Source organism: Podarcis liolepis (genome assembly GCF_965112155.1).
Source record: "Podarcis liolepis genome assembly, chromosome: 3".
Lineage (NCBI taxonomy): Eukaryota > Metazoa > Chordata > Lepidosauria > Squamata > Lacertidae > Podarcis > Podarcis liolepis.
The window spans coordinates 69,176,807-69,198,018 of NC_139557.1; the positions used below are offsets into that span (position 1 = coordinate 69,176,807).

At 45.3% G+C, this 21,212-nt stretch overlaps 1 protein-coding gene across 7 annotated transcripts in view; it reads left to right on the forward strand.

Annotated features, from left to right (window-relative positions):
- The first annotated feature begins 10,527 nt into the window (after window positions 1-10,527).
- The window catches only part of SCAF8 (SR-related CTD associated factor 8), a 70,902-nt gene continuing 60,217 nt past the window's right edge, over window positions 10,528-21,212 (forward strand). For 4 of the 7 annotated variants that reach the window (XR_014524377.1, XM_083496409.1, XM_083496410.1 and 1 more), the window contains exon 1: window positions 10,528-11,170. Coding sequence is in view for 3 of the 7 variants with exons in the window: in XM_083496409.1 (XP_083352535.1) it covers window positions 11,141-11,170 (30 nt within the window). In the remaining 4 variants the exon portion in view is untranslated. Of the gene's footprint in view, window positions 11,171-19,322; window positions 19,516-21,212 lie in introns of those variants that run through there. The other 3 variants (XM_083496412.1, XM_083496413.1, XM_083496411.1) reach the window with 3 other exon arrangements.

Genomic DNA, 21,212 nt, shown 5'->3' on the forward strand with positions numbered 1-21,212 from the left:
GCCAGGTGTCACCCATCTTGTATTTGTGCCTCTCATTTTTTTTGCCCAAGTGCAATACTTTACATTTCTCCCTGTTAAAGTTCATCTTGTTTGTTTTTGCCCAGTTCTCTAATCTGTCAAGGTCGTTTTGAAGTGTGATCCTGTACTCTGGGGTGTTAGCCACCCCTCCCAGTTTGGTGTCATCTGCAAATTTGATCAGGATGCCCTTGAGTCCATCATCCAAGTCGTTGATAAAGATGTTGAATAAGACCGGGCCCAAGACAGAACCCTGTGGCACCCCACTAGTCACTCTTCTCCAGGATGAAGAGGAACCATTGATGAGCACCCTTTGGGTTTGGTCAGTCAGCCAGTTACAAATCCTCTGAGTGGTAGCATAGTCAAGACCGCATTTTACCAGCTTCTTTACAAGAATATCATGGGGCACCTTTTCAAATGCCTTGCTGAAATCAAGGTAGGCTATATCCACTGCGTTCCCTTCATCTACCAGGCTTGTAATTCTGTCAAAAAACGAGATCAGGTTAGTCTGACATGACTTATTTTTCAGAAATCCATGCTGACTATTGGTGATCACAGCATTCCTTTCTAGGTGCTCACAGACTGTTTGCTTAATGATCTGCTCCAGAATCTTCCCTGGTATTGATGTCAGACTGACTGGGCAGTAATTATTTGGGTCCTCTCTTTCCCCCTTTTTGAAAACAGGGGCAACATTTGCCCTGCCTGCCTGCATAGAAGTGCCTGCCTGCATAGAAGTGAGTTCAAGGAAAGGGCTAAAAGAAGTTCCTTGTCCTGTGCTTCAGTGTTTTATCCTGCTTTAAATCTGTTCAGGAAATTACAAAATAAACGTAACTGCTTACCAGATCAGCTATGTATTCCAGTGGCAGAGAGCCACAACTACAGCCAGGTTGTACTTGTCAGAAAGACTATCAGAAAATCCCCAGACGTTATAGCTCCCTTGCCATCTGGAGCTTTTTAACCTTAAAGCCTGGAATGAAAGTGTCTGTTCCATGTAAAGAGATTTACTTGAAAAGACGGAACCAACACATAGAGCTCCTAGCAGACCAGGGGTATAGTTTCAAGTTCCCTTATTTGGGAGTAAGTCCCACTGAACTCATTTGGTCTTACATCTGAGCAGGGACGCGGACTTATAAAAAATATTGGGGGGGCCCGGGAAAGCTCATGAATAATAAATAAGCTCATGAATATGCAAATAAAGTGGCGCCGCCTCCTCGTGAGCGAATAGGGGAGAGCGTGCTGCGCCTATTAATCAGCTCCAAGGACCTTCTGCTAGGGAGGGAGGGAGGGAGGGAGGGAGGGGAGCCCTGGATCGCCCTCTGTTTCTGTCTTGCAAGAAACAAGGAAACAGGAGGAAACATTGTATCCGCTGTTGCTACATTTTGTAGCGCGCTTCTTCCCCGCTTTCTGCTCTCGGTTTCTTGCGCTCTCCTGGCGGATCGCACGCTCCAGACACGGGGCTGCTGCTTCCTGACTTCGGATTGGCTGCCTCTCACCTTGGACGATGCCCATTGGTCAGCGATGGTTCTTTGAGAAATCCTGATGTTTCATTGAGGGGTTTCGGGACTCCATTGAAGGGTTTACAAGCCTCTTCGCTGCAGATCACTAGGAGGGGAGTTTATAGGTGGAGGGGCCCACTCTGGCTCGTCGTCCTGCGTGGGTGAATGGGATTTGGGGCGTTTGGATGGCCTCTTAGTCCCGGCTGTATCAACAGCTCGAGGGGTGAAAGGCCCGGAGGGGTCGCCTGAGGTCTCTCTCACCCGACAAGGCTGCTTTGTTGTCTCTGCAAGGCCGTCCTCCGGGCGGTCCTTCTCCTCCTTCATTTCAACCCCTCATCCCCAGGGCCTGAGCAGGGGATCCCACCCCCTACTCTCTATCAATGAAACAGGTTTCATATCTATTTGATGCAAATGTATCCAGCTTGCCTGTGGGGCAGGTGGGGGGACGTAAGGGAACACTCTTGCTGGCCCCACGGCCTCCTCCGGCGCTGGAACAGCTATGCAGCGATCCCAGGAAGGGGTCCTGGTGTTCTGGGACTCACAGCTGCTCTCTTGTGAGCACCCGGTCTAGCAGAGTAAAAGAGGTGAGGAGGTATCTGGCCAAAGGAAATTGGGTGGAGCTTTTGCTCGGGAGGGAGGGCAGGAGGCATGCAGCCCAACCCTCCCTGTGCATTTTGGGCTGGGGGAGGGGCGGCGATGGCGCTCTGCTGGAGGGGCGCCGGAGATTATTGGGGGGGCAGAGCCCCCCCAAACGAATTTTTGAGGGGGCTCGGGCCCCCTCAAGCCCCATGGAGTCGGCGCCTATGCATCTGAGTGAACATATGTACAATGTACGCATCATTTACTTTCAACATGACTGTGGGTTTCAATTTTTGTGTGTGTGTGAACATCCTATGTTCTGCCCACACTAGAAGGCATAGCTGCACAGATCCAGGAGATACAATTCACTTCAGTGCCAACTTTTAAAATGTTTTCCCCCATTCAGTTGTTTCTGTTGCTGTAGCTGTAGTTTTAACATTAGCCTTCTGCTTCCACTGTCTCCAGACTCCACTTTGCACTCCATAAAGCCTGTTAGCGCAGCCTGAGCCAGCATTGCTTGGCTGGTCACAAGGCTACTGATGTTGTTGTCAATTCCTTCCCTTCACTACTCTCTGATGAAAAGCAGCAATGAAAGGAGCGGGGGCAGCACAAATGCAAGCAGAGTTTCAAAAGGCCAGCTGCTATTCTCCCCCACACCCATTGCTCAAAATACAAAAACTAGGGTAGGGCTTAATGTAAGATTGCCAAGAGAGGCTTTCTCTTTCTTAGGCAGCCTTATCTTATTGCCTGCTTTCCTGGCCTCACCTCCAGCTGGGAAAACAAAAGGCATAACTAAAATGCATCTATGTGCTGCCCAGTCAACAACCAGCCATTAGCTATGTCCCAAGAGGCATCCCCCACAGGATCACAGCACAAGTAGCAATTTTTCTCCACATAAGGGACAGGCAGAGCATAAACACTGTGTGAAACTGATTTGGCACACCAGCACTGGCTGGAACATTCATGCCAGGTTCATTTTGGAGCCTCCCCTCCTCCATCAAATTGTTCTTGTGTTGCTGCCGACCTTTAAAGCCCTAAATGGCCTTGGCCCAGTATACCTGAAGGAGCGTCTCTACCTGCAGGGTTCAGCCCGGACACTGAGGCCCAGCACTGAGGGCCTTCTGGCAGTTCCCTCACTGTGAGAAGTGAGGTTACAGGGCCTTCTCAGTAGTGGCGCCCACCCTGTGGAATGCCTTCCCAACAGATGTCAAGGAAATAAACAACGATCTGACTTTTAGAATACATCTGAAGGCAGCCCTGCTCAGGGAAGTTTTTAATGTTTGATGTTTTATCATGGTTTTAATATTCTGTTGGGAGGCACCCAGAGTGGCTGGAGAAACACAGCCGGATAGGCAGGGTATTATTATTATTATTATTATTATTATTATTATTATTATTATTATTATTATTATTATTATTTTGGGCCAATCAGCTGTGCACAAATTTGCTTTTCATCTGTTTTATAGAAATAAAACCTTTCCAGCAACATAACATCACACAAATTCCATCAATAAGTGCAGCAACTAAAACAGAAGATGAGAATAAAACTCAGAAGCAGTGTGACAGGGGACTGGGTGGGGAGGGATGAGCAACAAGGCTGAGGCCACAGAGTTACTATTTCATAAAATAACCAAGTCAGATTTCCAGGAAAGCTACATGCTTGTATTATTTCACTTGGTAATTGATTCCATAAACCTGCAGCTGCAATGCTAAAAACTGCTTCTAGTACATTCTAAGCGTACCTGGGGCATTCCACACCCTTAACAGTGTCCCCATCTGAGGAGTGCAGTTTCAGGACAGCGATATATAGGGTGAGATTGTCCCTTAGGTAACACGGTCCAAAGTTATTTAGGACTTTAAAGAACTGTGAACACCATGATGGCGATACAGTGGTACCTCTGGTTACGAACTTACCAAAATTTGTTCCGGAGGTCCGTTCTTAAGCTGAAACCGTTCTTATCCTGAGGTGTGCTTTCACTAATGGCGCCTCCTGCTGTGTGCACGCTTCTGGCACGGGATTTCCATTCGCATCCTGGGGCAAAGTTCGCAACCAGGAGCAGCTACTTCCAGGTTAGCGGAGCTCGTAACCTGAAGCATTTGTAACCAGAAGCACCACTGTAGAGCAAAAGTACCAGAGCCACTAGTGGCAGATGTGGTCTTCTCTCAAAATTTCACACGTGATAATTGGTTCTATACGTTTTGCAGTGCTGTTACCAGTAGTGATATGTGAGCAGCTCTTAATCATGACTTGTAAAATGAACAGGAGAACATTTCCATCTTAAAAAACTTACATTGATAGTTATCTCTCCTTGAAAAAAGCATGCAAGTTAAAAAAATATTGCAGAGATGGAGAAGGGGCGGTTCCCCAGAAGTTGCTGTCTCCCATCATTTCTGACAAGTAGTTATGCAGGATGGCCGGACGATGGAATTTGACAGTTCAGCAGCATCTGAATGGGCACGGGTTCTCTATTCCCCAAACCTGTGTCTTATAAAATTGTTTTTACATATGCTCCACACCCCGTATTCTTTTAAGGCTGATCTTTTCGCTGGCATGGGAAGAAAGGCAGGAAAGAAATGTAGTAAACAAATGCATAAAAGTCAGGCTCTGAATTTGGGTGTTAGTGTCACTTATTCCACTGGATGCAGCCCTTCCGTTAACCTTGAGAAGGATTTAAATTAATGAGTTAAAAACAGGTACAGGTTTTCTTCCTGTTTCCCCGAGGACTGCTCACTAGATGGTGCTGTTGTCCTCACGACGAACCATTTAGGACTGTTTTCTGCATTGTCTTCATCAGCACCTCTTGCAGTGGTGTCTGGCAAGGATTCTAAAATTAACCACTTAACATTCCTATATTGCTGCAAGCACCTTCAAAGTGTTTTGCATATCTTGTCAGTAACCCTTTCGACAACCCAGTTAAGGCTTCTTCCCCAAACGCACACGGAGAAAACTGAGAGCAGCCGTCTGCTGCATCTACAATGGAATCATATTTGTGCTTACTCAGAAGTAAATTCCACTGTGTCCAATAGGGCTTTCTCCCTAGTATGCTCAAAATTGCAGCTTTAGTGAGCTCTTTGCTGAGCTCAGTATTTGAACTGGAAAGCCCCCGGGTCCCACTGATACCACGACAGCTCTAAAACCACTTATTAAATGGGCAACACAATGGAAACATTCTGATTAGTTGGAATCACTCTCAGTTCTGGCCCACAATTATTGGAGCAAGCAAAACCCTATGAATTATTTTTTAGCTACTAAAACAAACGTTTTGCAATACAAGCACCCTATACTTGGCTTATTCCACTACCCTTTTCCTATTAAAAGGCAGCAGCAGTACAAGCTGTGCTACTGTGCTATGTATGGGGAAAGACCCAATGATGCAATCGTGGTGGCAGCTGCTGGACCAGGACACGAGTGGTGATTTTATGCCAGTCTTGAGCTGGCAGTAATATAAACTCCTTCCTTATGGAAAACCGTACACATCTGATCCTATGTGCTGTGGAGCTGAGGAAGCAGCTCATCAGGTCAACACCATCATTTGTGCTGTGCTGCATCTGGTAGCTTACCCACAACTCACCCTACCAGTTAAAAGTCATAGTAGTAGTCTAAAAGCATGTACAGTGGAACCTCTGTGTTACGTACCATCCTCCTTGTGAACGCTTCAGATTATGAGCTCTGCTAACCCAGAAGTAGATGCTCCTGATTGCGAACTTTGCCCTGGGATGCGAGCTGGAGGCGCGAGAGGCGCCATTAGTGAAAGTGCGCCTCATGTTAAGAATGGTTTTGGCTTAAGAATGGACCTTCGGAATGAATTAAGTTCATAACCGGAGGTACCACTGTACACAGATGAAAGAACAGCTAAGAATTCTAATGTTCCTATCACTACTTTCTCACTTGCAGCTCACAGAGCCATGTCAGTTGTTTCAATACTGTACAGTACAGTGAGCCCTATGATTCTGTGATACTTCCCAACACTCTGTGCCAAACATCCATGTTTGCTTAGATCCCACGTCCTTGCTAATTTGAGATACGTTGTAAATGTGTACCAGACTGGCATCATCTTTACCGTCAACCTACACAGACACAGAATTTGTAAATAAGAATATGTTCCCCAGCTTCAAAAAATGTATCTGAATGGAATTTCTACATAACTAGACCACTATAGCTGGCAGTGGAGGCTCTTGCACTAGGGCTACTGCGACACAGGAGGATGTCAACCATTTTTTAAAAAGCACTTCACCTCCCAAATTTCAAAGCAACACACTCTTTCCTGTCTCACATACAATGTTATTCTTCCCTTTGAACTCAGAGAAGCTTTGGAGACATTTCTGTCAATCTCCTGCTCTCTGGCCAATCAACATTCTGCAGCATTCAGTCACTCCTAAGCCAAAAGTATTGCTATGGTAAAAAGGCCCCTCCCATGTGCCTCTGGGGTACAAAAACATGTGAAATTTGGATATTAGGAGAACTGCTAGCGATTCAGCCTTACCAAGTCAAAATGTTACCAGCCACCACTGAAAACTGGCCCGTTGACACAAACTGTTCTGCTCCCATTTCTCTTTGCTCTTTTAAAAATAATTACCGAAGAATGCAAATGTACAGATTCAAAATACAGTGGTACCTCGGGTTAAGTACTTAATTCCTTCTGGAGGTGTGTTCTTAACCTGAAACTGTTCTTAACCTGAAGCACCACTTTAGCTAATGGGGCCTCCTGCTGCCGCCGGAGCACGATTTCTGTTCTCATCCTGAAGCAAAGTTCTTAACTTGAAGCACGATTTCTGGGTTAGCAGAGTCTGTAACCTGAAGCGTATGTAACCTGAAGCGTATGTAACCCGAGGTACCACTGTATAGAATAAATATGTACACAAATGATAGTCATATCAAATATAGACTTGATATTTAAACCCTATCCAATCTAAAGTATATGTAATCATGAATTCAAAACAACCAAAATGTTTTATTTTATTTTTTTTTAATATTTTTTATTACATTTTTTCCAGATAGAAATAAACAACACAGAAAAACAGAGAAAACAAGAAAAGAAAAGAAAGAAGACAGATTATTTCCAAAGCTTGTTTCAATCCTCCATCGAACTTCCCCACATCTCCCGCACAATGCAATCTTAATAATAAATTTGTCAGCAAATTATAACCTTGTTTCATGTGTTTCTTTTGTACTTTCAATTACATTTTAAGTTTAAATTACTTATTATCCAATTACTCAATAAACACATATATTATCCTTTTTGAACATTTAAACATTGGTTCTTTCATTAATATTATCTAATTTCATATATATTCCACTCTCATTGCTGGGGCTATCCTTCCAAATCATGCGAAATCCTATAATTCATATAACTTATAAAGTTTTTGCAAATAGTCCTTAAATTTCTTCCAGTCCTCCTCCATTGCTTCTTCTCCCAAATCTCGGATCCTGGCAGTCATCTCGGCCAACTCCATGTAGTCAATCAATTGCGTTTGCCACTCTTCCAGTGTGGGCAAATCTTGAGTCTTCCAGTATTTGGCGATAAGAATTCTTGCTGCTGTGGTTGCATACATAAAAAACGTTCTGTCCTTCTTTAACACCTTGTGGCCCATAATGCCCAAGAGGAAGGCCTCCGGTTTCTTAGGAAAGGTGTACTTAAACACCTTTTTTAACTCGTTGTAGATCATTTCCCAGAAGGCCTTCACTCTTGGACAAGTCCACCAAAGGTGAAAGAATGTTCCTTCAGCCTCCTTACACTTCCAACATTTATTATCAGACAAATGGTATATCTTAGCAAGCTTGACTGGGGTCATGTACCACCTGTATATCATTTTCATAATGTTTTCTTTCAAGGCATTACATGCCGTAAATTTCATACCGGTGGTCCATAACCTTTCCCAGTCTTCAAACATGATATTGTACCCAATGTCTTGAGCCCACTTTATCATGGCTGATTTAACTGTCTCATCCTGAGTGTTCCATTTAAGCAGCAAGTTGTACATTCTCGATAATACCTTGGTCTTTGGTTCTAACAGCTCTGTCTCAAGTTTCGATTTTTCCACCTGGAATCCTGTTTTTTTATCCAACTTAACAACCTCATTAATTTGGGCATAATGAAACCAATCTTGTACCTTATCCTTTAATTTTTCATAGCTCTGCAACCTCCAATTATCTTCAATGTTTTCTATTATTTCCCAATATTTCGGCCAGCCGGCCTCCATATTGGGTTTTTTCCGAGCCTTGGCCTCTATTGGTGATAGCCACCTCGGGGTCTTACTTTCAAGTAAGTCTTTGTATTTTATCCAGACCATAAAAATTTCAGTTATTTTCCACATCTTTGTTTGCTATTCTTTTAATGTTGGTTCACATCATTTCTTTGTACTCAAAATGCCCAGGCAGTATCACTAACAATTCCAAAATATTAGAGGTTGTATCCAACTAAGTTCAACTCAGAACAGACCCACTGAAATTAATGGACCTACATTAGTCATGTCTGTTGGGCTATTCTGAGTATGAATTGTAAATGGAACTATATAAAAAGCATCTTTCACCAGAATGTTTTAATTAAAATTCCACCAAATGTGCCAAAAATCATGTAAACTTTTCAGTTTGTGTTATTTAGCTGCATTGGCCATTACAAAACTCAAAGAAAAATAATCACAGTCCAGAAATCTAAAATCAGTTAATAAAAATAACACTAAGGACTAAAAAAATAACATTTCAACTTCTGTAATGCTATCTATTACATTTTATTTATGACTTGGCTAAGCTATTAAAAATGTAGTAGCTTTGTTATTCTGAGGTCCTTATTAAAAGGATTAATCAATAAGGTATTAAGTACCGGGGTACTGTATCTTCTAGTGATTCTTTTATATGAACACACTTCTGTATATATTGATTGCTCATTAATATTAGAAATTGGATATCCAGCCTATTTTCCCAGCTGCACTTGAAAGCTGCTATCCTTTTTATCATTTAATCTGCACACACATAGCACAAGCACAGTTGCATAAAATTGTGCCTGGTTTGGAGAATGTGGATTGGGAGAAGTTGCCCACACTGTCCCTTTCTCATAATGCTAAAACTCATGGACAGCCAAGGAAGCTGAATATTGGAAGAGATTCAGGACAGACAAAAAGGAAACTATTCCTCCATAGCTGAGCTATGAATTTCACTCTAACAAGAAGCAGTGATAGCCCCCAACTTGGATAGCTTTTAAAAAGGGCTTAGACAAATTCATGGAGGATAAGGCTATCAGTGGCTACAAGCCATGATGGGTTTGGCTGTACCCACCACTGTCAGAGGCAGTAAGCCTCTGAATACCAGTGGCTGGGAATTACCGTATTTTTCGCTCTATAACACGCACCCGACCATAACACGCACGTAGTTTTTAGAGGAGGAAAATCCGTAGGCATGCCACCTGTAGGCATTTCCTCCATAACACGCACAGACATTTCCCCTTACTTTCTAGGAGGAAAAAAGTGAGTGTTATGATGCAAAAAATACGGTATTTGTGAGGAGACCACTATGGCACTCAGGTCCTGCTTGCGGGTTTCCCATGTTAGCCACTAGTGCTGGCCATTGGTCTGAGGTAAGTGTTGTTCTTATGCTCACAACAGGTGGAAGGCAAGCAGCAAACACACCCTTGACAAGCCCAACATCAGGCATCTGGTACTTGGTGCCCTTAGGAGTCCAGCAGCAGTTCAGTTTAGTCCAACTCTGTCTCCACAAATGCTGCTCCTTTGAACACGTGTATTTTGGGAGGTGGTCTCCCTTCCAGTTCTGATGGCTTTTTCCATTCAAAGCACCCAAGGAAGACCTCCAGCTGTAACACAATCACAGACTCCTTTAGAGAAAACATCAACCAATCATTTGGCAAATGAGCTTGACAAAAAGGATGGCTGACTTTTGGCTGTTTTATAAAATGCATTTTTGTTGCTTCCTGTGTTTTTGTTCTTACTGAATACTCTGTGTAGAAGAGTGCGTAAAGTTTTCTGTTGTAACTATTCAAGATTGTAAAATTCAAAACAAACCTACAATTTAACGATGACTGCAAATCCAATTTACGGTGCCAGTTACCCAGGAGTAAGTCCCGTTAAACACTGTAGGACTTAATTCTTGAGAATACATGTGTGGCACTGCAAAAATGGTCAATTTCATAAACATTGTTAAGAGCAGATTTAGAACAGCTATATTGTAACGGCATATCCGGTAGGGATATTGCTGAAAGAGCAATCCTATGTGTGTTTATGCAAATACCACTGTCTCCAGGGACCCTTACTCCCGAGTTAGCGCATTCAGGATTGCAGCCTCAGTCTGCAACGCTCTCCTCCCCCCTTGGGTGCGGAATCCATCTTTAATTCAGCTCGATGGGACTTCTGAGAGGGTGGGTGGGAGAGCAAAACAGCGCAGGATCCAGCAACTAGCCTGGCGGTGACAGCTGTCTTGTCCCCTCGCATCTCTTGCTAACCAACACAGGGACATTCTGCGCGCGCCTCTGCGCCCAGAGCTGACCAAAAGCTGCGTTCTTTTTCTGCCGCCGCCCACCAAGCTGCACTACCTCCTACTTCCCTGCGAGGGGAGCTCGTCCTCAACCCTAGCTGTCTGTAGTCCGCCAGGGGGGGGGTGGCGGAACTCGGGACGCCGCTCTGCGTCTCTTGCTTTCTCTGGTGTCCCGCCGTTCCTCTCGGCTGTCTGCCCGGCGTTTCGGTCGCCCGCTAGGGGCCGCTCTAGCCGGCATCTCGGCTGCTCTCGGAGAGAGAACTGCGCTGCTGCTGCTGCTGCAAGCGAGCGAGCGAAGAGCCCTCCCGGCCGCCATATTGGTGCCCGCGCCGCAGCTATTGCGTGTTTGTCCCTGCAGCGCCAGCGGAGCCTGCCCTGGGGCGGCCCAGCGGAGCAAGGGAGGAGCCCCCTTCCCTTACCCGACTGCCCGCCCGCCACCCCGCCGCCGCCATGGCGACAAGGCCCGAAGGCCTCTGAAGGAAACCGGCCGCCGCCGCCACAGCAGGGAGCAGAGCCGCCGTCCCCCCTCCCGCTCAGCTCGTCGCCAGCCTCTTCCCTCCGCCACAACATGGAGGCCGTGAAAGCCTTCAACAGCGAGGTCTGTGCCCAGGGGCGGGCGGAGGGCGGCAGGGGCCCCGCTTCTGGTCGCCGGGGGCAGGCCCAGGGGCGGGGAGGCGCCGGGTGGCCTCTCCCCTCCCGAGAGGTACGAGGAAAGGAGAGGCCCTCGGTGCGAGGGAGGGAGGGAGGAGGAGGGTGGGGGGCGCTCTCTTCCTTAGTCTGGGAGGCCCGGTTCCTATATAAACGATGAAATACAAGGGAGGGAGGGAGGGAGGGAATTGGGGAGAGGTGAAAACAAGAAACCGGCTGCTTTCCCTTTCTGGCCCGTGTTCTCCTGACCCCCCTGCTCCCTTTCCCCTCCCCACTTTCACCTTCTCTTTCTCTCCCCCGTTGAAATGCTGCCCTGCCCGTCCTTGTTTAAATACTGTCCGAGCACCTTCCGTGTGTCGCCGCCCCCTCCATCGTGACTGCCTACATTATGGCGGGGAGGGGGGGAGGTTAATAAGCCGCCGCCGCCGCCGCCCTCCCCTTCCCTCCATGATGCTCGTCTATCTCTGCTGCAGTCAAAACTAAAACGCGCTGTACCAGCCTTTGCTTTTGTAGGTTATGTTTTGGGATATCGAGACAGCAACACTGCAGATGGTGGAAGAGGCCTGATAAAAGTCTGCGTCTCCGTTAGCCTGTTAAAGCAACAAGCATCACATGCACAACATTCCCCCTCTGCCCAGGAGCGTACCGAGTGGGTTTGCTGCTCCGCATGCAGAATATTATCACGCCAAATAGAAGGGTCAGATGGTTACAGTAGAAGTTGGCCTGTCAAAAAAAAAAAGGAGCCACCTTGCTAATGAAAATGAAAGTCTTTTTTGTATGCACGTTGGAGTTTGGTTATGTTGCTTAATTTTGAAAAATATTTGGTCTGGAAAGAAAGGAAACACCGGTTGCTGAGAATCTGCACAGACATGTGTCCTTGAATGAAATCAGTTTTTCACAATAAAGCTGTATTATCTTAAAACTCCAGTTGTACAAACAGCATGCAGCTTTATTTAGAAAAGTGATTTAATACTGTTAAAAAGTACACGCTTTTCAGGGGAAATAAATAGAAAGAAGAAATCAAACACACTTTTATTTACCAACTAGAGGCTAACGTTCAGAACTGCTATACTGTCATAAGAAGAGCTGCTGGGTCAGGCCAATGGCCCATCTAGCCCAACAACTTGTTCTCACAGTGGCCAGCCAGATGCCTGTGGGAATCACACAACCAGGACCTGAGCACAAGAGCACTCTGACCCACTGGTATTCAGAGGCATACTGCCTCCCGACAGTGGAGGTGGAACATGGCCATTGTGGCTAGTAGCTGTTGGTAGTCCTATCTCCATGAATTTGTCTAATCCTCTCTTAAAGCCATCCAAGTTGGTAGCCATCACTGTCTCCTGTGGGAGTGAATTCTGTAGTTTTGACTATGCACGGTGTGAGGATGTACTTTTTTCAGCAGAGCTACAGCTTTTAAAACCAGTATGTGTACAGTATTCAGTTTCCAAAACAAACCCACATCTATGAATATGTCGGTACTGCATTATACTGCAAGGTGTACTTTTTTCAGCAGAACTCCCGCTTTTAAAACCAGTATGTGTATTTAGTTTTCAAAACAAACCTACATCTATGAATATGATAGTATTACATGATACAATATATTGAAAGAGTGCATTCATGGTAACTTATATGGCAAGGCTGCAAGCCTGTGTACCATAATTGGGAGTAAACCCTATGGAACCCAGTGGAATTTACATCCGAGTCAACAAGCATAGGAATGGGCTAAAAAGCTGCAGTTGCAGTATAGTTTTTTGCATTGAAAACAGTGGGACTTCACAGAAAAGTATCATTTGAATTGGACGAAATAAAAATTACATAGGACAGAAATTAAATACCATAGAACTATATATACTTTGAAATCATCAGTATAAAACGTTTTATATGTTCTGGTGCTTATAATGTTAATAATAGTTAAAATAAGTTAAAATGATTTCAAGTGTTCATATTTCTTCACATGTTGTATTAATGGCTATCAATGCAATCCTATACAAATCTTCTCAGAAGCAAGCACCAATGAGTTCAATGAGATTTACTCCCAACTAACTATGTATAGGATTGCAGTCTTATGTTTGTACTTTTATTCACTTTTTCTTGGAACTATTGCATTTAGTGGACTTCTGAGCAGGCATGCATGTAGTTTTAGCTCAGGAGTCCTCAAATATGATTGCCAGAAATTGTATTTCAGTGACCAGCAGGGAAAGCATAAAGTGTACTTTTTGCTACAGTAGTGGTATTTTAAAGAGCATTCATAAATTCAGGAAGGCAGTGTGAGGTTTTTTTTTGCATTCTGCTCACAATCTGACAGTGACACTGGCATCAGGAAGTGAGGGGTCAGTCTGGAAACCTGTGCAGAGGCCTCTGAGGTGACTCGCATTTTAAAGGCACCTGACAGACAAATGACTTCAGTTGTTTTTGGAGCCTCTGGAATTCCAGTTCTTGGAATTATTGTTAAAACAACACAAAATACCTTCCACCTCTCAAAAAGACAGAAAAGAAAATGGAAAAGGAAAGACACTGGAGCAACCATCCTCAGTTTAATATTGCATTCCCTTTTATTTTGTGGATAAATTGTTACCTACTCTGTGTTTCTGATATCCCAAGGTTCTTTTAGTGTGCAGTCAAAAGTTATTGTTAGAGTAGTCTGTTAATTGCATGATACATGAAAATAATATTTGAGATAGGTCTTAAGAGTTCAGAAATTTCACAGTGATTTGGAAACAACATTATTTGGAAGCAAATAATATAAACATAATTTTAAATTGTACATTTTTAGAAGCTGGAAAACCTTTTTCTTCATTGATGTGGACTCTCCAGCATTTTGTCTGATATTATAATCTGATATTAATTTCTTATTGAACTTTAGCAGAGGAGCAGTACCTTTAAGCATTCTAGGAAACTGTCTGGACATCAATGACCTGCCATTTGTGTATTTAGATAAATTGCTGGATTTTTAGTCCATTATCACAACAGCTTGAGGGCATTTATTCAGCCTTTCAATTTGTATGTGGCATGTTGCTTGTGTAACTTTGTGCTACATATATAGTACATAATTTCAAATGGTTGATGAAGTCCAGTGGAAAACTTCATGTTGCACATTGTAAAATTGTCACATACAAACAACATCATTTAACAAATGTATGTGTGGCATGTGTGTATAAGTTTGGCATCTGTCAGCAAATACATGCAAGTGGCAGCCTTATAAGATTTGTAAGGAGATTTGGGGACAATTTTTCTATCACTCTCATTATATGACTCTTCAGTTCACATGTACCCCAAATACTTTTCTGTTCAGTGCCATCTGCAGCAGCATTGCAGGTTATTATTTGTGGACTCTGCTTTGTCTCTGTGCATAAAAAAGAACAGTGAATTGAAAAAGCAAAGCAGAACTCAGTTGCATATATGCATACCTGAGAAAGCAGTATTATACTTAAGAGTTTGGAGATGAGGCTGTGACCTTCAGGGGAACAGGAGCAGCAATAAGCAGTTATGCTGCTTAGTCTTCCAGTAAGCATGCTTTTTCACAACTTGTTTGCTCGGTATTCCATTGGTAATATTTAACAGTGTAATCCAATACCTACCTACCCATAAGTAAGTCATACTGAATTCATTGAATTCTACTGCTGCGTAGGATTCTGCATATTCTGACCATTGGTAATGGTTCTCCCACCTTTGGGCAGTCCAGACACTTTTGAGCCGTTAATGTACAATAAAACAGATGTAAGATAAGTGACCTTCATTTTTTTTTTTGGTCAGTTATAAGGAAACAACTGTAACTGTCCTTTTTAGTAACTGGTTATTCATTCTTTGCTATTTCTTGTGCGGAATTTTGTTATTATGTCCGAGCCATTTGTGGCAGAATTAGGTGGGGATGAGCTATTTCTTATAAGACCTATCTAATTATGCCAAGTGTGAGTTGGTCAAGTATGATTAGATTTTTAACTGTTACACAGGTCTTTATGCAGAATGGAATAATTAAAAGGCAGTAGTGGACTAACTTACAGATGCTTGGCCCAACTGAGGCTGATCTACAACAGTTATGTAGCAAATCATAATGTTAACAAGTTGAAGTTAAACTGTCACACAGTCATAGTAGTCTCAGAATATTTTGCTCCTTTTTGTTCTTCAGGACAGACAGGTTACACACACACCACACCACACCAACTACAGTTTGATTGCTGGCTTGGAGCTTTCTCCCATTCTGCTGTGTGATACCACAGTAATTCGTTTGGTACTGAAAGTTAGCAGAACAGTGCATAGTTAATGTCACCTTTTGCCAGTGAGCCCTATTCATGCTGAATGGGAGTTGGAAGTCAGTAGGGATGTAGTTACTTTGGAAGCTGTTGTCTTCCAGTGATAATTGATTTTAAAAAATAAAATAAAAAATCACGACTTGGACAGGCACAGTCTCTGTTGTCTTTTTGGTTCCTACTGAGACCTCCTTCTTTCAGCTGGCCTTTTGTGTTGTGAGCTTTTCGCAGCTTGCATCTTTATTGGAATTGTTTTTAAAGTGATGATGATGATGATTTTATGATTTATACCCCACCCATTTGGCTGGGTTTACCACCCTGGGTTCCTTTGGGAGGAAATATGGGGTATAAATTTAATAAATCAATAACATGAATTACTCTCTAGATAATTATAAGTTTAGGATGCTTCAAGGTGTAAACAAATAAGTTTGTTGTAATTGCTGCTTCTGTTCCAGGAGGTAAAAAAATATCTTCCCACTAGCCACTATTGGTATGGCTGCACATCGCTTTCTCCTATAACGCTATTGTAGCTACTATCCCATGTGGAGAGAAGGCAAATTTACAAATGATTTGTCAACGTTGCTTCATTTTTTGTTTTTGCCCTTTCCCTTGAAATCTTAGATTAGGTGCAGAATTTAAGAGAGGAAATCCTTCTCAATTTTCCCCTTCTCTCAGAAGCTCATAATACAGTGGTGCCTCGCAAGACGAAATTAATTCGTTCCGCAATTCTCTTCGTCTTGCGGGTTTTTCGTCTTGCGATGCACGGTTTCCCATAGGAATGCATTGAAAATCAATTAATGCGTTCCTAGGGAAACCACCTTCAGGCCAGGTCCGGGGACAGTCTGTCCCCGGACCTCTTCTGAAGGCTGGGGGGGGGGGACAAGGGCTTTTCTTCCCACCCCCAGCATTTTAAAAAACCCTGGGACAGCGGAGGACTTCTCCGCTGTGCGGGGCTATCTTAAAATGCTGGCGGGCGGCATTTTAAATCGCCCCGGACAGCGGAGGACTTCTCCGCTGTCTGGGGCGATTTAAAAGCCCCTGGGAAGGCAGGCAGGGGGGACAAAGACTTTCGCCCCCTGCCCGCCTTCAGAAGGTGTTCCCGCCCCCCTTCGGAACATCGTTCCGAAGTGGGGCGGCTGGGGCAGCTGTTCCCGCCCCCCGCCCCACTTCGGAACATCGTTCCGAAGTGGGGCGGCTGGGACAGCTGTTCCCGCCCCACCTCCCCCCTTCGGAACATCGTTCCGAAGGGGGGCGGATGGGGCAGCTGTTCCCGACCCACCTCCCCCCTTCGGAACATCGTTCCGAAGTGGGGCGGCTGGGGCAGCTGTTCCCGACCCACCTCCCCCCTTCGGAACATCGTTCCGAAGTGGGGCGGCTGGGGCAGCTGTTCCCGACCCACCTCCCCCCTTCGGAACATCGTTCCGAAGTGGGGCGGATGGGGCAGGTGTCCCCGCCCCCCTCCCCCCTTCGGAACATCGTTCCGAAGTGGGGCGGATGGGGCAGCTGTTCCCGACCCACCTCCCCCCTTCGGAACATCGTTCCGAAGTGGGGCGGATGGGGCAGCTGTTCCCGACCCACCTCCCCCCTTCGGAACATCGTTCCGAAGGGGGGCGGCTGGGGCAGCTGTTCCCGACCCACCTCCCCCCTTCGGAACATCGTTCCGAAGGGGGGCGGCTGGGGCAGCTGTTCCCGACCCACCTCCCCCCTTCGGAACATCGTTCCGAAGGGGGGCGGCTGGGGCAGCTGTTCCCGACCCACCTCCCCCCTTCGGAACATCGTTCCGAAGTGGGGCGGATGGGGCAGCTGTTCCCGCCCCACCTCCCCCCTTCGGAACATCGTTCCGAAGGGGGGCGGATGGGGCAGGTGTCCCCGCCCCACCTCCCCCCTTCGGAACATCGTTCCGAAGTGGGGCGGATGGGGCAGCTGTTCCCGACCCACCTCCCCCCTTCGGAACATCGTTCCGAAGTGGGGCGGATGGGGCAGCTGTTCCCGCCCCACCTCCCCCCTTCGGAACATCGTTCCGAAGTGGGGCGGATGGGGCAGCTGTTCCCGACCCACCTCCCCCCTTCGGAACATCGTTCCGAAGTGGGGCGGATGGGGCAGCTGTTCCCGACCCACCTCCCCCCTTCGGAACATCGTTCCGAAGGGGGGCGGATGGGGCAGGTGTCCCCGCCCCCCTCCCCCCTTCGGAACATCGTTCCGAAGGGGGGCGGATGGGGCAGCTGTTCCCGACCCACCTCCCCCCTTCGGAACATCGTTCCGAAGTGGGGCGGATGGGGCAGCTGTTCCCGACCCAGCTCCCCCCTTCGGAACATCGTTCCGAAGTGGGGCGGATGGGGCAGCTGTTCCCGCCCCACCTCCCCACTTCGGAACATCGTTCCGAAGTGGGGCGGCTGGGGCAGCTGTTCCCGCCCCCCGCTTCGGAACAGCGTTTTAAAATGCTGGGGGTCGGCAGCGAACGCTCCCGACCCCCAGCATTTTAAAATCTCCCCGGGACAGAGACTTCTCTGCTGTCCCTTGGAGATTTTAAAATGCTGGGGGTCGGCAGCGAACGCTTCGCTCCCGCCCGCCAGCATTTTAAGATCACCCGGGGCAGGCGGGGGGGAGGCAGGCGGGGGGGAGCAAAGACTTTTGCCCCCCGCCGTCCTTCAGAAGAGGTCCTCTTCTGAAGGCCGGCTGTGGGCGAAAGTCTTTGCTCCCGACCGCCAGCATTTCCCTATGGGCTTTCGTCTTGCTATGCAAGCCCATAGGGAAATTCGTCTTGCGAAGCGCCTCCAAAACAGAAAACCCTTTCGTCTTGCGGGTTTTCCGTCTTGCGAGGCATTCGTCTTGCGGGGTACCACTGTACCACATATTATGAGACATGTCACAAAGCACAATTCTAAGCTATGTGCTTAGAAATGCTGTGAAAAGAGTGTTCTACAATTGTGACAAGTTGTGATTTGAATTAGCAAATCCTTATAGCACTTTCAAAACTTTTCAAAACTTAGCGTGACACCTGGTAATAAATGCAGTAATGCAGTAGTTTGAGAGAATAACTGCAGGGAAATGCAGTAGTTTGGGAGAATTATTGTCTCAAACTATTACATTGTCTGTATTATCAGGAATAAATGAGTGAGTGGGTTATGTCAATATCAGATAAAAAGTTTAGTACAAAAGTACCTATAGATACAGATTTTCCAAAAGTTACAGTTATAGGCTTCTAGGAGATTCAAGGATCTGGAATGTCTTTTTCCCCCTCAAGTATTCCACTCATCCAGTTCTGTATCAGTTATCCTGCTATATTTTTATGCTACAAATTCTATTCCCACAAAGACAGGATTTTTAATTTATCTGAATTTATAGAAATGGCGAAATTAACAGCAGCCATAAGATATCAGACAAACCAGAAACTAAGGGTAGAATGGAAATGTTTTGAAGAGCATATGAATAAACACTGTTCTAAGGAAAACATGTTGGTATGTTTAGACTAAAGTTTGTAAAGTAGACATAGGAAAAAGTAATATATTCAGAACATTAAAGATAAGAAGTATAAGATGAAATGTAAATAAGAATTTAAAGTTTAAGGGATGATGAGTATTGGAGGAGGGAACTCACACGATGTATTCATATTATTCTTTCTTTTCTTTTTCTCTCCTTTTATTTAGGGGATATTACATGTATTTTTGTTGGTGGGAACAATTACTGTTTGTTTGTTTGTTTGTCTGTCTGTATGAAACAAACAAATAAAAGTGTTTCCAGATTTCTCACAAATCTGTTCTTTTTAAATAATTTTTATTAGTTTTCAGTTACAATAATCCAATAATAGCCTCATTATATCAATGCCATATTACAATACAATTCCCAATATCAATCATTCAAATACCAAATTACATAATTTAGGTGGCTCCCCGTGTTCTAGAATTGATGGTTTGATGATTTACTTTATTTTTGCATTCCAAAATCTTATTGCTTTCAATTATATTCCAGTCATAATAGTAATCCCTCATACAACAGCTGCAATATTTATAACTTCTATTCATATTGACACATTCAATGATTTACAGTGGTGCCTTGCAAGACGAAAAGAATCCGTTCTGTGATTCTCTTCGTCTAGCGGTTTTTTCGTCTTGCGAAGCAAGCCCATTGACGGATTAGCGCTATTAGCGGATTTTAGCGCCTTATCGGCTTATCGGATCAAATGATAAGCGGCTTAGCGGCTTAGAAAAGGGGGGGAGGGGAAAAAACCCGCAGGAACTCGCAAGACATTTTCGTCTTGCGAAACAAGCCCATAGGAGATTCGTTTTGTGAAGCACCTCCAAAACGGAAAACTCTTTTGTCTAGCGAGTTTTCCGTCTTGCGAGGCATTCGTCTTGCGGGGCACCACTGTATAAGTCTACAAGTGAAGATCTCCCACTGTATCCTTGTTTCTCCTGTGTGTAGCATTTGTTCTGCCCGTGTTGTTTCTTCCTGTCCTTGTAAAATATTACAGTGAGGGGGGGGGGAAGTATTTGATCCCCTGCTAAATTTGCCCTCTAACGAAGAAATGACCAGTCCATAATTTTAATGGTATGTTTATTGTAGCTGTGAGAGACAGAATAATAACAGGAAAACCCCCAGAAACCCAGAAGACAAAAGTCAGAGATTGATGTGCATTATAATGAGTGAAATAAGTATTTGATCCCCTATCAACCAGCCAGATGTCAGGCTACCTGGTATCTTCACTGTATGTAATGAGCTGAGATTAGAAGCACCTGCTGTAAGGGAGAGGTCTTACCTGTTATCCCAGCTCATTACAGTACCTGTACAAAAGACACCTGTCGACAGAAGCAATCAATCCAGCAGATTCCAAAGTAGCCACCATGACCAAGACCAAAGAGCTGTCCAAGGATGTCAGGGACAAGATTGTAGACCTGCACAAGGCTGGACTGGGCCACAAGACTATTGCCAAGCAGCTTGGTGAGAATGTGACAACAGTTGGTGCAATAATTCACAAATGGAAGAAACACAAAATAACTGTCAACCTCCCTCGGTCTGGGGCTCCATGGAAGACCTCATCTCGTGGAGTTGCAATGATCAGGAGAACGGTGATGAAGCAGCCCAGAACTACACAAGGGGAACTTGTCAGTGATCTCAGGGCAGCTGGGACCATAGTCGCCATGAAAACGGTAACACACTACACCATGAAGGACTGAGATCTTGCAGAGCCCGCAAGGTCTCCTTGCTCAAGACAGCACATGTACAGGCGCGTCTGCAGTTTGCCAATGCACATCTGAATGACCCAGAGGAAAACTGGGTGAAAGTGTGCTCAGATGAGACCAAAATCAAGCTCTTTGGCATCAACTCAACTCGCCGTGTTTGGAGGAGGAGGAATGCTGCCTACAACCCCAAGAACACCATCCCCACTGTCAAACATGGAGGGGGCATATTATGCTTTCGGGGTGTTTTTTAGCTAAGGGGACAGGACACCTTCACCGCATCGAGGGGACAATGGACGGGACCATGTATCGTCAAATCTTGGGTGAGCACCTCCCTCCCTCAGCCAGGGCATTGAAAATGGGTCAAGGATGGGTATTCCAGCATGACAATGGCCCAAAGCACACGGCCAAGGCAACAAAGGAGTGGCTCAAGAAGAAGCACAAGAAGGTCCTGGAGTGGCCTAGCCAGTCTCCAGACCTTAATCCCATCGAAAATCTGTGGAGAGAGCTGAAGGTTCGAGTAGCTACACATCAGCCTCGAAATCTTACTGACTTGGAGAGGATCTGC